Genomic DNA, 15,320 nt, shown 5'->3' with positions numbered 1-15,320 from the left:
AACGAAGATGCCGCATAAGTCTGTAGGCAGGAGATTACTTTTATTTATCTTCTTATTTAATGAGTTGTAATCACAGTCTTTTCATTCAGAAATACACATTGATAGACTGACAACATTGCTAAATTGACGGGAAAACATTCTGCAGAGACCCAGGCTTTTGACACACAGCCGACAGACTTGGAGGCACCTGATGAACAGTTCATAGGCTCGGCGCCGCAATGACTCGTCACAGAGTTAAGTGAGAAGAAAAAGAAGATCACAAAGAAGACGACGAAAAAGAGTCTTGACATCATCCGGACAGGAAACCTGGAGCCAGTTGCAGTTACACGTGACTAAATGACAACGGTTGACCGAACTACGCCATTGGTCAGTTCCATACTACACACAGTCAGTAGCAGGTTACGACCATACTAGGCTTTTCCGTCCGAGCAATGTAACTGGCTCCTGGACAATAAAAAAAAACCGTGATAGAATTAGATAGATATAAAAACAAAAAGGCGTTCAAAATAGACGTAAACAATTAAGGTCCACCACACTCGCTAAACTTTAGACAACAAGACGACGGAACATCAGGGATCTGTTGTTCTCCAGGAAAAGACCACTCTGTTCTTCAGACAAGGGGGCGCCACCGTCCTCATGTCTAAACATGGCTGCGCGATGCTTTGTGCTTTTCGGAACCCTGGAATGTTTTCAGAAACAGAGGACAGGAATCCCAGATTGTCTGGGACGAAAAACAGCGAGCACGCTGGTTGTTTTCCTGAGATACACGATCTCCACTGCGGTGAAGGGTTGGTCACGGTCAGCAGCTTTAAAAGAGAAAAAAAAGAAGAAGAAGAAGGAGGAGGAGGAGGAGGAGGAGGAGGAGGAGGAGGAAAAGAAAAGCAGCCAGAGGAGAAGGAGAAGCTGTATTATCAGGATCCAGACAGGAAAGTTTGAACAGATGTGCTGGTCAGAACGACAGAACGATGTCGGTCCAGATCCCAGCCTTGAACTCAGATGATTCTTGTTTTGTTTTGTGTGTGTGTGTGTGTGCGTGCGTGCACGCGCACGCGCGCGTGTGTCTGTGTGTTGTTGTTCTTTTTTGTCGTGCAACATGATAGTTTAGGGAAACAAGAGCGGGTGAAAACTACCAAAACAATTCATTCAGTTCTTTCCAAATAACTTTGCAATGATAAATAAATAATCACACAGAAATATGAAAAAAATAATAAAGGGGAAAAGAGAGATGCTTTGGTGACGATATAATCATTTCAAAGACAGCAATTTAGAAAGCATAATTATATGAATATGTATGTATGTGTGTGTGTGTGTGGTTTTTTTTAATCATCACATTTATTTATTTCTTTGCGACTTGTCCGATGTTTGTGCAAACAATCAACTATTGCAGTTTTCATATCATTTGACTGTTTTTTTTTTTTTTTTAGGAGAAATCAGTGAATGCCTAAAAGTTCTGCAAATGAGAAGGATAGTTTCAGCATCCCTGGAAGGTTCTTTCTTTTTTTTCCTTTTTTTTTTTTTTTTGTCTTTTGTATCTTTTTTTTTGTTGTCTTTTTTTTATCTTTTCGTCTTTTTTTTTTTTTTTTTGGTTCCTTCCATCATCATTTATTTTTCTCCTTTCTGTTGTCTTTTCTCTTTTTTTTTCTTTTTGTTTCCTCATGTTTTTAATCTGTCTTCTTCCCAATGGCATGTTCAAACACTTACAAGACCATGCAACATATATTACACATACATGATAGCTTCACACAAAATCATACTCCCTGAAAGAGAAGCATGGTATACATACACACACATACCCTCTCACTCTCTCTCTCTGTATCTCCTTTACTAACTCAGTCCCCTCCCTCTCCACAAGCTCTACACCTAAGTACAATAATATGTATGTGCACACTGAATACTACCCTCAGGATTTTTTGTGGGCCTGACTCAGTGTTCTGGTATCTTAACGGATACTGATCATAGGTTACGTAGGCTGAGTTCTGATTCAAAGATAAGGTCAAGATTTTCATTTGACTGTTATTCATTTTTTGTTTTTTTCCCTTCTTTCTCTTGAATTTCTTTGATATAAACTGTTGTCATTTTAGTATATCTTGGCAGTTGTTGCCCTCCCCTAACCCCCCTCCCCCTCTATTTCATTCTTTCTTTCTCGTGGATTCTTCTTTTCTTTTCTAGATAAGTTGTAGTGATTTATTATTTTCGTTTTACGATTCTCATTTTTGTTTTGTTGCTGGTGTTTTTGTCTGTGTATGTGGGCTTTTTGTTCATAGAATTGTTGTTTATTCATTTAGATACATTAAAGAACAACATACGAGTGAACGTGTGAGTTGCAGCCCACGAACGAAGAAGAAGAAGAAGAAGAAGAAAATTTCACTAACTGCGATAAACAAAGTACAGTATTCAGAGTCTGCAAACAAAACCCAAATCTCTTTAAAAGATAGCACTTGTGTTTGGCATCGCTGTTGTGATAAAATGACACCGGAGAGTGTCCCCTTTCCAGTTTTGTTGGCTTTCCCCTTCCCCCTGTCACTTTTCGCGGTATAGTCTTTCACTTTCTTGATGGAAAAGATGAAGCGTGAAAACATTTGCGACTACCACTGTGCGTTGATAAGGAAAATGGCAGGGCGACGGCAGCTATATCTTCTTGCTGTTGAAAAACGAAACAGAGAGAGATAGAGACAGAGAGACAGACAAAGAGACAAAGACAGAGAGACTGAGAGACAGAGAAGGTGGCGGAGGGGGGGGGGGGTGCAGACAGACAGACGATCAGAGAGACAAAGCAAGACAGAGACAGAGAGAGAGAAAAAGAGAGGCAGAGAGAAACCGAAATAGAGACAAAGAGACATACACACATACAGACCGATAGACAGGAATAGAAGGGAGGGAAACGATGATGGTGGCGTGGGAGGGAGAGAGAGAGAGAGAGACAGAGAGGGGAGAGGAGTGTTTAAGATGAAATCATTCCGAACTTAACTTGTCAGTATAGTTTTCACTTCTTTTTTTTATGTCGACAGATCTTGACAGCAGAATCCCGGGACAAAAAAACAACAACAACAAACAAACAACAACAAAAACAAACACACACACAAAAAAACCGCCTTGGCTCTAACAGGGTGAAAACCCGTAGATTTTATTTATCATTTTCTGTTGTACATTTACGACACGATCGACGATTATGTCACTTAATACGACTCCTACAAATGATAGCTTGTATGTGTCTATGATATTCGAAACGTAAGAATAACCTATTTTATAACAAAGAGCAATTTTTTTTAGAACAAGCCAAGGATTCAAAGATCAGACCAGCGGCAAGAAAGGAAATCTTAATGAATAGAAAATATGTAAATTGTTTTCCTTTAACTCACTCAGTACGGCCAGTCCTCTCTTCTCCTCTACACAGACCCCTCGGATGTCCAGTGGGTATCTGAATGACCCAACCTTTAGCTTCCGTCGTCAGAATTGTGGTATTCTTTGTCAACATTCACCTCTTCAGTATAAGAGCCTTCCACTTGCTATATTTTGATGGTGGTAATTGGGGTGAAACGCTGTTAACGTCGTCTCTTTCGCCGTTCGTATGGAGAGAGTTAATGGGCCTAGAAGTTACTAGTAATAGGAGAATGATACTGTAAATGTCTGAGGAGGGAGAAGAAGGAGGAAGTGGAGGGGGAAGAAGAGGATACAGGTGAGGAGGAAGATGGATTGAAATATGGAAGGACAAAGCAACAACGACAACAACTTTAAAAAAAAACACAAAAAACACGCCACACCTAATAACACGATGAAGAACACCACACACAATGTAAACTCTTTTCTATAAAACAAAAGAAACTAATGATAAGAATTTGTGGAATGTCTCTGTCACACACACACACACACACACACACACACACACACACACACACACACACACACACACACACTGTTCGGCAAGAACAAGTTCAAAACGTAACTTTCCCCTCCGCTCACCACATTAAATTTCTTTTTTCTTTTTTTTTCTTTTTTCTTGGTTAAACCCTGGTGAATTAAAAGTCCCTACAGTTAGTCAAGATTAGACGTCAGCGAAATGTTGTGTCTGGCAAGGTGGGCGGGGCTGAACAGTGAGAGCTTTTAACTCACTCAGTACGGCCAGTCCTCTCTTCTCCTCTACACAGACCCCTCGGATGTCCAGTGGGTGTCTGAATGACCCAACCTTTAGCTTCCGTCGTCAGAATTGTGGTATTCTTTGTCAACATTCACCTCTTCAGTATAAGAGCCTTCCGCTTGCAATATTTTGATGATGGTAATTGGGCTGAAACGCTGTTAACGTCGTCTCTTTCGCCGTTCGTATGGAGAGAGTTAATGCACAGTCTCAAGATAATCTAGCACCGCTTCTGCTGCTGCTGCTGCTGCTGCTGCTGTACAGGCGGTGCTTTGTGTCTGCAAAGGGGGGATGCTCTGTGAAGAATAACAAGGTCTGCTGCTTTTGCAGGGAAGCGGTGGGCGGGTGTGGGAGGTGGACCAGGGAAAACATCACTCGGTAGTGGAACGCGTGAAAAAAGAGGTACTCCGAAGACAACTGCACGAAGTATGTGTCGACTCCTTGTGTTTAGCTGGCTGTCTCGGCGTGAGCAAAATCTTGGAATGTGTGGTGTATTTCCTCTCATATCTCCCTCTCCACCCCCCTCTCTCTCTCTGTCTTTCTGCCTGTCTGTCTCTCTGTCTGCCTGTTTGTCTGTCTGTCTCTCTCTCTCTGTTCGAAAGATGTTAGTTGTGTCGGGTTGGGGGAAGAGGAGGGGGGGGGGGGGGGGGGGGGCGGGGGGCGGCGGGGGGAGGGTATGAGGTGCGGGAAGGGAGTGACTAGGTACATGTGCGTTCTATCTTCTTCTTTTATATACAAAATTCTTTTATCGTCTTTTCATATACGAGTTTAAGAATCGTTTGGCATTTTCACATTATGAACTTAACAGTTGACTTTATTGACCCAGTGTATTATAATACACAGGCAGAGTTTATTAAAATGGTAAAGTAGGCACAAATACAGTTTCAATCTTCGTTCCATTGTGCCTGTGCCTTTCTAGATTGAACTGTATTCATGCGTACTTTGTTATTTTAATATGATATTCGTGTGTGAAAGTGTGGGGTAGGGGTTGGGGGGCGGAGGGTGGGGGGGGGGAGACACAGAGATAGAGAGAGAGAAAGATCATGAGAGAGAACGAGACAAGAGGGAGCACGATCTGTGTAAGACGGATGAACCAATGACTACGCAGTAAACTCAATCACCATTTTACCATAAACAGGAAAAATGATTGCATGTGCACTTCCGCTTGAGTAAACATGCAATTGTGTGTGCCTGCGTAGAGAGAGCGGAAAGGTGTGGTTGGTAGTGACAGAGGGGTAGAAAGAGGGAGAGAGAGGCAGAGAGAGAGAGAGAGAGAGACACACACACACACACACACAGATAAGACAGTAAACAAAAATGAGCACTGTGGGTGCTTGACTGCGCACTAACTTTGCACAACCACAAATGAACCCAAACAGGAAATAAATTATCACCACCATCATCGCACGTCCATCATCACACGAGCCATAAAAACTCGTGCATCAAAGGATCTGAGCGAGATACTCGATACTTCTCAGCGACACCACCAACAATGACGTCACCAGCAAGACACTCATGATGCTGGCCGTCCAGTTACGACTGACGCCGTCAACACCGGAAGTAAGCACTTGACAGTGACGAGCAACAAGTTCCGGCCACAACAGCTGATGAATGTGACGACACGCCCGTGAGTCTAGCCACGTAACACGCTATTGCGTTGCTGCCCTGGGGTATTACGCGCTTGAGCGTCCGTCTTCAGAATATGAATCACTTGGTGGGGATGAGTTTGACGACCTATCGGCCTGTGCCCTTTAAGGTCAAGTAGTTCGGTGCTGGCGTCTTGGAGTTGTGAAGGTTTTCGTTGTTCGATGGTGTTGAGTCCTGGATGAATCACTGATTCAGTAACAAGTTCTATCTGTTTGGGACAACAACAACACCAAAAAAAAAAAAAAGAAAAAAAAAAGAGGAATTAAAAGACTTGAAGAAGACGAAATCCCGATTCGCTGATCAGAAGTGACAAAGTGTTTCGTATCTGTCTTTTTGGAAACAGAAAAGATCTGAAGAAGAAAAACACGCGAAATAAAAAAAAAGAAGAAAAGTTCATGAAGATGAAATCTTACAATGTTTGTATGGTTCGAATTATGAATATTTTATTTAATTCCTCACTATTTTATGTCAGAGTGAAAACACATTTACCATCTTGTAAAGATGAGGGGGGGGGGGGGGATGTGGCATATTAGAACAAGTTATAAGACGAAGAGGCAAAAGAAAGAAAACAGTTTGCCGAATATCTCCATGAGCCGATGTCAAAGGAAGAACAGCAGTCCTTTATCTTTCTTTCATATTTCTTTCGTAACTTTTTTCTTTTCTTTTCTTTAGCACATCCGATGGTTGGCGTGGGGTTTCTTCAGTCTCCAGATACAACATCAAAAGCCACGCCAACGATGCAAACTCTGCAAAATATCTTCACAAATTGGGTCGAAAGTCCCGATAGTGACGTGCATGGTGCTGTCACGTGCACACGATGTTACTGCGTTCTTTGCGGGTCGCTTCCCTGTGTCAGTGCTTCATCTCGCTGCTTTGTTGTCTAGTCACAACAACACGATTTACACATGCGCAAGAAAGAAAGAAGAAAGAAAGAAAGACAAGAAAAGGCGGGTAGAAGGGAGTGGGGGATGAGGAGGGGGTGGAAGGTGGAAGGTGCGGCGGGGGGGGGGGGGGGGGGGGGGAAATGGCGGGGCAAACATCACAAATAAATACGAGTACACCTTCCCCCATGTGCGTTATCTCGCTGGTTTATTGTCTAGTCACACCAAGATGATTTACACACACGCAACAAAAAGAAAGACAAGACAACATAACAACAAGGAACGTCAGGTATAGGGAAGGGGGTTGGGGGGTGGGGGGTGGGTCGGGGTGAAAGGGGGTAGTGAGGGGAGTGGGGAATGGGTGGAGGCAGGGAGCGGGGGCGGGAGGGGGGGGGGTTACAAACACCACTCATAAAACAAGAGCAAACGTTCCCCCAGCGGCGCAGAGCGACAAATGATGCCAGTAATGGGTGTTACATAATGCTGAGAATGATGGTGCAGCACACACGCATTGCAAGGTGTCTTTGTGAGCGGAATGGCACTACATCTTGGCTGCTGAGTCTTTTCTTTTTCTTCTTACAGAGACAGCCAACAGGGCATCACTTTGTGTGAAAGAAACGTTTGCCAAACAGCCAGCAACCTTCACAGAGCACGACTTTGCTGAAGACGTCTGCATGATTTTATCAGCTGCCACTGAGACGGAGAGAGGGAGAGAGAGAGAGAGAGAGGAGGGGTGGGGGTGGGGGTGGGGTGGGGGAGGCTTTCCAGGAGCACTCGTAGGCGAAGCCAAAGGTCCAAGAGTTCCATTCCAGGAATGCGGGTGCTGTGAGTATTGTGTGATTGTGCTTCAGAGAACGAGAACGACAAAGTGATGAGAGAGACAGAGAGAGACGACGGAGGGAGAGAGAGAAGAGACAGAGACAGACAGAGACAGAGAGAGGAGGGACAGAAAGACGAAACGACGGACAGACAAAGACAGGGAGAAAACAAAATCGGAATTAAAATTTAGGGGAAAAAGGAAGGAATAAGCACACAATGGCCTGCTTTCACCCTACCCTCACAAGAAGAGAAAAAATGAGTTAGTCAAAGAAATACAAGAGCAAAAAAAAGGAAAATAGCGAAAAGAGAAGAATGAGTTAAGAATGGGTTAGTCAAAGAAATACAAGAGAAAAGAGGAAAATAGCAAAAAGAGATGAATGACTTAACTATGAGTCAAAGAAATACAAGAGAAATGAGGAAAATAAGAAAAAGTGAAGAATGAGTTAAGAATGAGTCAGTCAAAGAAACGCAAGAGAAAATAGGAACATGGTTAATACATCATACACAGAGAGCGAGGAGTGGAAGGGGCACACAGATGAAAAGACACACAATACACAAACTTTATTGTATATACTTTGGTACAGAGATTTTCTTTTTAGCAGCAGCACATGTCCAACATAAGAAGAAAACAACAAACAAATAAAATGAATAGAAAATAAAAAGATAAATTAAAAGGCACCAAAAGGAAATAGCTATATACAAATATACAGATTACTGAAATTTACGTGCCTCTCCATTTCAGTCAGCCAAACCGCATTGCACATCTACCCCCCCCCCCACACACACACACACACACCACGCACACACACACACACACACCACGCGCACACACACGCACACATACAGTCTCTCATCCCCTCTCTCTGTCTCTCTCTTCACAAGAAATGCAACTACAAAGATCTACAAACAGAGAGAGAGAGAGAGAGAGAGAGAGAGAGAGGGAGGGAGGGGGGAGTATTGCCAGTTAGAACAAGAACTTTTCTTTCGAGAGACAAACAGACAGACAGAAACAAAGAGAGAGAGAGAGAGAGATTAGGGGGGTGGTGGTAAGAGAGAGAGAGAGAGAGACAGAAAAGGGAGCAATGGGATGGGGGTGAGGAGGAGGGGAGGGGGTGAGAGGGAAAGTAACCCCAACCCCTCCATCCCTCCATCTTGCATGTTTGTTTTTTGTTTTGTTTTTTTCTCAAGCAGAAGAATTGGCTCAACACTTCTTCATGCAGCAATGCCTTAGAGAATATGTGTCTACCACACAGACACACACACACGCGCGCGCGCGCAAGCACGCACGCACGCACGCACATCACGTCAATGAAAGAACTCTCTTTACATAAATGCCTCAAGGAACGAATGACTCAGAAGTACAAGTCAATTAGTCACACACACACACACACACACACACACACACACACACACACACACGCACGCACGCACACACACACACACACACACAAAACCACACACACACACACACACACACACACACACACACACACACACACACACACACACACACACCGTTGCTCGCCCCCGACAGGAATTTTCTCGTGTGAAAGAATTGGATCAACACATCGTTCATGCAGGAATGCCCCTGGACAGCAGAAGACCAGAGGGACACACACACACACACACACACACACACACACACACACACACACACACACACACACGGGTCTCTCAGATGAGTGGACAGACGAGTGAAATGAAGCGAATACCAGGAGTTAATGAGTCATTCTCTTTTAGCGGTCAACCGTCACCGCCGTTTTCCATTAATTGGGTTACCTCAGCAGCAGCCGATGATGGCGACCCAAGAGTTGGTGTTCTGGCCATGGTTTGAGATGTAGGGCCTGTTTTTCCACCTCTACCGAGCGCGCGCGTGCGCACGCACACACACACACAGATACTCACAGATGCACACACATCTGTTTATCTCTATAATAACACACACACACACACACACACACACACACACACACTCACTGAACATGGCCTGGTTTAATTCTTATTTTATTTCTTATTTCAATTATTTGTCTTCTGTGTGTCTTTCTTTGGTGTGTGTACATTTAAATATCCATGTGTATCATGATAGCTTTTGGCAATTAAAAAACAAAACAGCATTGAGTAGTTGTTGCTGTTGTTTGTTTTCAACGTTGGTTGCGGACAAGATCAAACAAGCTTTTTGCGCACCCACTATCATCAACTGTTACCGACTTTTCACGGCGAGTCTTCAAACAGTGGGAAAGAATCTCAAACTTCCTGGGCGGTGGAAACCTTGAATGACATACCAAGCACACACCCAACACCTTGTCCTCACGTTTGACAAGTTCACTGACTCACCGAGACCTAAGTCCTTGACGTAGCGCGGCGCTCGCCAGCTACTAACCTCTGTCGAAGGTTTCAATCAAAGGATTCCAAAGCTCACCACCGTGGCCCGGAAGTGGCCTCTGCGCTGACCTCCCTGACCTTCTGACGTTGAATTCCATCCGGTTCACAGCTGCAGCTCGTTTGTCGATTGTCCAGGTGACGGGGCCCGCACTCACGTGATTATGTTTCGTTTGTTAGTTTTGTTTTCATAGTGTGCACGCGGGTGAGTGTGTACAATACACAGAGAGAGAGAGAGAGGACGGTGTCAACTGTGTACGGAAGTGACAGACGTGCTTGAAAAACAAACAAAATACTACTTCATGCTTCTTAGAATGTTAATGCGTGTCTCATTTTTCCTCACACTCACACACATTTACATACACACACACGCAGAGAGAGAGAGAGAATACTCATACAAAACCGTGCATAACATTTGCGCACACTACCCGCGCACTCGCTCAGCTAATATCTGACAACCATACACCAGATTATTGATACACTTTATTAATACTGCTTGTGAAAAAAAAAGAAGCAAAACAAGCCAGCAAAGGTCACAGTTCCACAAAGCAGCCAGTTTCACGCACTAACTACTTCAACAAGAACAAAGCTTCGAGGGAATGTTTATACCGTCCCGTCACAGATATTTTGTTGGAAAAAAATATAATGTATCACACACAGTGCATAGTCTTTGCAATGGCACGTGATTTTGATCGTAGATTTGAAGATCGCTCAATCGAAGGAAGACTGGAGTTGATTAATAATCACATCATACAGGTGAACGAAACCAAAGCTTCTCTTGCAGTGTAGAGAAATATGGAATGCTTACAGTAGACGGAAAGTGTTGAAATTCCTGACAAATGTGCGAATATGAATATCTAAAAGCTGATTATATTATTATGTGGATAAAAAAAATGGTTATGTATATATCTATCCATGTACAAAGTTTCCTCATCAAACATGATATGTCACATAATTATATTCACTCTGGAATAACAAAGACAGTTTTGCGTTTTTCTCACTGAAACAAACGAACAAAAAATGTATATGGTAAATATTTTACCAGCAATGAACGCTCGCCCACTATGTAACAAAGCAAAAGATACTGGTCATAAAACAATGTAAAACGGTGGTGCAAAAAGCCCCCCAAAACATGCATGTCAAAACAAAGAATGTAACAATCAGAAAGAAAGATTTTAAGAAAGGAAACAGCGGAAGACTAAAGAGAGAGCAAGATACTGAGACCGAGGTTGTTGTTGGTTTTTTTTATTGATCGAGGCTAAGGTGGTATTTTCAAATAGAGCACAGCCCCTTAAAAAGGTTATATACAGTAGAATGTGTGAGTCGCATATTGACATTGGTATATATTATGTGACATACACGCTGAGCCTCTTGAAAGAGAGAGAGAGAGAGAGAGAGAGAGAGAGAGAGAGAGAGAGAGAGAGAGAGAGGCACAGACAGAGACAGAGAGAGACAGAGAATTACTCGTAAGAAGGCTAAAAATACTCTGTCTTGTAAAAAAATATGTATAATCACAGAACAATGTGGCAGTAAGAAAAACATATATGCAAGAATTTTAAAAAAAGACACTTCAGTCATTCTGAAAATGACTTCATAAAGACGCGCTGGAGTGTAGGTGTAGGAGTGAGCAATGGCGAGGTTTGTATGAACAGCAAACCTTGCAATGACGGTAACCATGCACCCAGTGAAGACTCTCTGTTGGAGATCTTCTACAGCTGTACTATGCTGACGATGATACAGATATTTCGAAACCAGCAGAAGACCAGAAAGAAAAAAAAGAAAAAAGCGAAAATGCCAATATGTTGCCAAAATGTTAACGTTTTGTGGTTGTTGATAAAACTGCTTCCATTAAATTGCGTTAAAGGAGTTAATAATGCATAGCAAAATCAAACGAGAAGTCCATATGGAAGAAATGATAGTTATCTCCCCTCGGTCGCCTGTGCCAAAATTACGCCGCCTATGTCACTTCCGGCTTTCTCTGTCCTATAATTCGATACGCTTGGCAAAGAAAATGGTTCTTTCTTCGATCTCTATAATTTTTCCCTTGTGTCAGACAGTCATTCTGTCTTTTTTTCTCGGTCTCTCTTTATTTCTTTCGTTGTGCCTGTCTCTGTCCTTTCTTTCTTTCATGACAAGCAGACGGAATGATCACATAGTGTCCCCATGAGTATCACCTTAGGTAGTAGTGTGGAGACAGTGCCCAAGGACACCGTAACTTTCCGATAACCCGAACCGTGAGGGGAACTACATCCACGGCTGTTATGATGTTGTGTCTATGGCATGGTTTAACTCACTCAGTACGGCCAGTCCTCTCTTCTCCTCTACACAGACCCCTCGGATGTCCAGTGGGTGTCTCAATGACCCAACCTTTAGCTTCCGTCGTCAGAATTGTGGTATTCTTTGTAACATTCACCTCTTCAGTATAAGAGCCTTCCGCTTGCAATATTTTGATGGTGGTAATTGGGGTGAAACGCTGTTAACGTCGTCTCTCTCGCCGTTCGTATGGAGAGAGTTAACAGCTTGTTGGAATAATCATTTTTAGTTGTTGTTGTTTTTTTTCCCACAAGTTGTCTGGGTCAGCATTCCAAGAGGTTCACAAATGTTTTTGGAATATTTCTTCTTTTTTTTCTTTCTTCCTTTTCTTTTTCGTTTCGATGTTGCTCCCCAAATTGTTTCATTTGAAAATAAGACTGGACAGCTATGGGAATGTTTTTTGGTGTTGTTTTTGGTCCGAGTTTGTTTTTGTTTTTTGTTTGTTTGTTGCTGTTGTTGTTGTTTTTCAGTTGTTTTTGTCTGTATTCCAGTTTCTGGATTGCTCCGTCCATTTTCTTTGTTGTTGTTGTTTTTACTGTCGTTGTTTTCAAGCAAACCATACGACTGTTCTTTGAAAGCCCATGTGAAAAGAAACTGTCGAGATGTATTTTTTCTGAAACGTTTTCGTGTGTGTGTGTGTGTGTGTGTGTGTGTGTTGGGGGGGGGGGGTCCATCAAAACAGCCCCACTTTCTTCTTGAGCTGTATTTGTTTCCATGGCCTTAGCTCCAGGTAGTCAACACGGGACATGCCGAACACGGCCTCGAAGTCTGCGTCCGACAGGTATTTCTGCCCACACAACACACACTATGACAGGTATTTCCGCCCACACAACACACACTATGACAGGTATTTCTGCCCACACAACACACACTATGACAGGTATTTCTGCCCACACAACACACACTATGACAGGTATTTCTGCCCACACAACACACACTATGACAGGTATTTCCGCCCACACAACACACACTATGACAGGTATTTCTGCCCACACAACACACACTATGACAGGTATTTCCGCCCACACAACACACACTATGACAGGTATTTCTGCCCACACAACACACACTATGACAGGTATTTCTGCCCACACAACACACACTATGACAGGTATCTCTGCCCACGCAACACACACTATGACAGGTTTCTGCCCACACAACACACACTATGACAGGCATACAACACACACTATGACAGGTATTTCTGCTCACACATCACACACTATGACAGGTATTTCTGCCCACACAACACACATTATGGCAGGTATTTCTGCCCACCACAACACACACTATGACAGGCATTTCTGCCCACACAACACACACTATGACAGGTATTTCTGCCCACACATCACACACTATGACAGGCATTTCTGCCCACACTACACACATTATCGCAGGTATTTCTGCCCACACAACACACACTATGACAGGTATTTCTGCCCACACAACACACTATGACAGGTATCTCTGCCCACGCAACACACACTATGACAGGTATTTCCGCCTACGCAACACACACTATGACAGGTATTTCTGCCCACACAACACACACTATGACAGGTATTTCCGCCCACACAACACACAATATGACAAGTATTTCTGCCCACACAACACACACTATGACAGGTATTTCCGCCCACACAACACACACTATGACAGGTATTTCTGCCCACACAACACACACTATGACAGGTATTTCTGCCCACACAACACACACTATGACAGGTATTTCCGCCCAAACAACACACTATGACAGGTATTTCTGCCCACACATCACACACACTATGACAGGTATTTCTGCTCACACAACACACACCATGACAGGTATTTCTGCTCTTACAAAATACAGACTCTCAATGTTTGGCCAGTGTAAATTCACTTAAATGCACATAACCACACAAATAGGGTTTTCTGACAGGACAATATGCGGGTTTGTTTTGCCACGGTGAGTGACGGTAATTTACACATCTGACTATATGTTTTTAGTTGTTTTTGTTGTTTTGGTTATTTTTTTCGGCTTTGAAACTATTTATATATATGATCAGTATTTACTGCATATACACATCTATGAAGGATTCTATATATGCATATATATACAGGTTTGTCTTTGACGACATGTGTGGAGGTTTTTGCTAGTAATATTTGTTTTTGTTTTTTTGCCATTTCTTCTTTGGTAAGGTGTTTCTGTTGTTGATGTGTGTGTGGTTTCTTGCCGCCTTTCATCTTTGCTGGTGTGTTTCGTCAAACACATGTACAGGTTTTCCTGCCAAAAGCACAGAAATCCAAGCAAACTCACAATATTACTTATTCTGCACAAATCACAACGATATGCTGACTTTTCCTCAAAAAACACACAACTACAACAACAAAACAAAAACAAAACAAAAAACCCCACATTTGTATGGTATTGCCAGCAATACAACGACCTATGCTAATGCTCACATCCTCCTTCGGTTTTTGGGGGTGGAACAACCGGATGAGGATGGCAAACACAAATAAGGGTTGGAACGACATATGCAGGCGACCAGCACAACCCATTAGGACAGGTATTTGCCCACACAACTACACACTAGGACTGGATGTTCTAAAACACATTATGAAGTATTATTGCCAATAAACTACTATATAGTATTTTACAAATACATATGAATTGCTATGTGGCCCACCAATGACCTTGACAGGATTCAGCACAAAAAAACGAGTGAAGACGTATTTTTGCCCAGACTTAATCATATGGACAGGTATTTCCGCCTCGACACACTATGACAGGACGCCCACAACCAGTTGACAGTTATTCTCCATACACCACTTATACTCTTTTTGCCCATCCTCACCCTACTCTGAAGGTTTTCTGCTCCGCTGGGTTTCTGCCCACACGCCATAATTTTTGCTACACAATTGGTTGGTGATTTCGATGCACCATAATGCCCCATCATTTCTCCCCCCCTTCTGCCCACTCCCACCACATTCCCTCACCACACTATATAGGTATTCTCTCCGCCAGCAACAGCACCAATGAAAGCCAAGTACGAACACTATGGGATTTTGTCCAACACAGCTTGCACAGGTATTAGTTCTACAATGGATTCACGACTCCAATGTCAGGCCATTAAATTCACTTCACTTCACTGCTAAAATTGATCTTTTGA

At 43.0% G+C, this 15,320-nt stretch overlaps 1 protein-coding gene across 4 annotated transcripts in view; it reads right to left on the bottom strand.

Annotated features, from left to right (window-relative positions):
- Nucleotides 1-11,248: 11,248 nt before the first annotated feature.
- Nucleotides 11,249-15,320, bottom strand: part of LOC143292558 (advillin-like) — a 109,238-nt gene continuing 105,166 nt past the window's right edge. For all 4 annotated transcript variants that reach the window (XM_076602965.1, XM_076602968.1, XM_076602969.1 and 1 more), the window contains exon 28: nt 11,249-12,958. In XM_076602965.1, coding sequence (XP_076459080.1) covers nt 12,845-12,958 — 114 coding nt within the window. In that variant the 3' untranslated portion in view covers nt 11,249-12,844. The remainder of the gene's footprint in view (nt 12,959-15,320) is intronic.

Source organism: Babylonia areolata, chromosome 18 (assembly GCF_041734735.1).
Source record: "Babylonia areolata isolate BAREFJ2019XMU chromosome 18, ASM4173473v1, whole genome shotgun sequence".
In the NCBI taxonomy this organism is placed as follows: domain Eukaryota; kingdom Metazoa; phylum Mollusca; class Gastropoda; order Neogastropoda; family Buccinidae; genus Babylonia; species Babylonia areolata.
The sequence above is the reverse complement of the archived record's forward strand: the minus strand, read 5'-3'. Positions and strand labels throughout refer to the sequence as shown.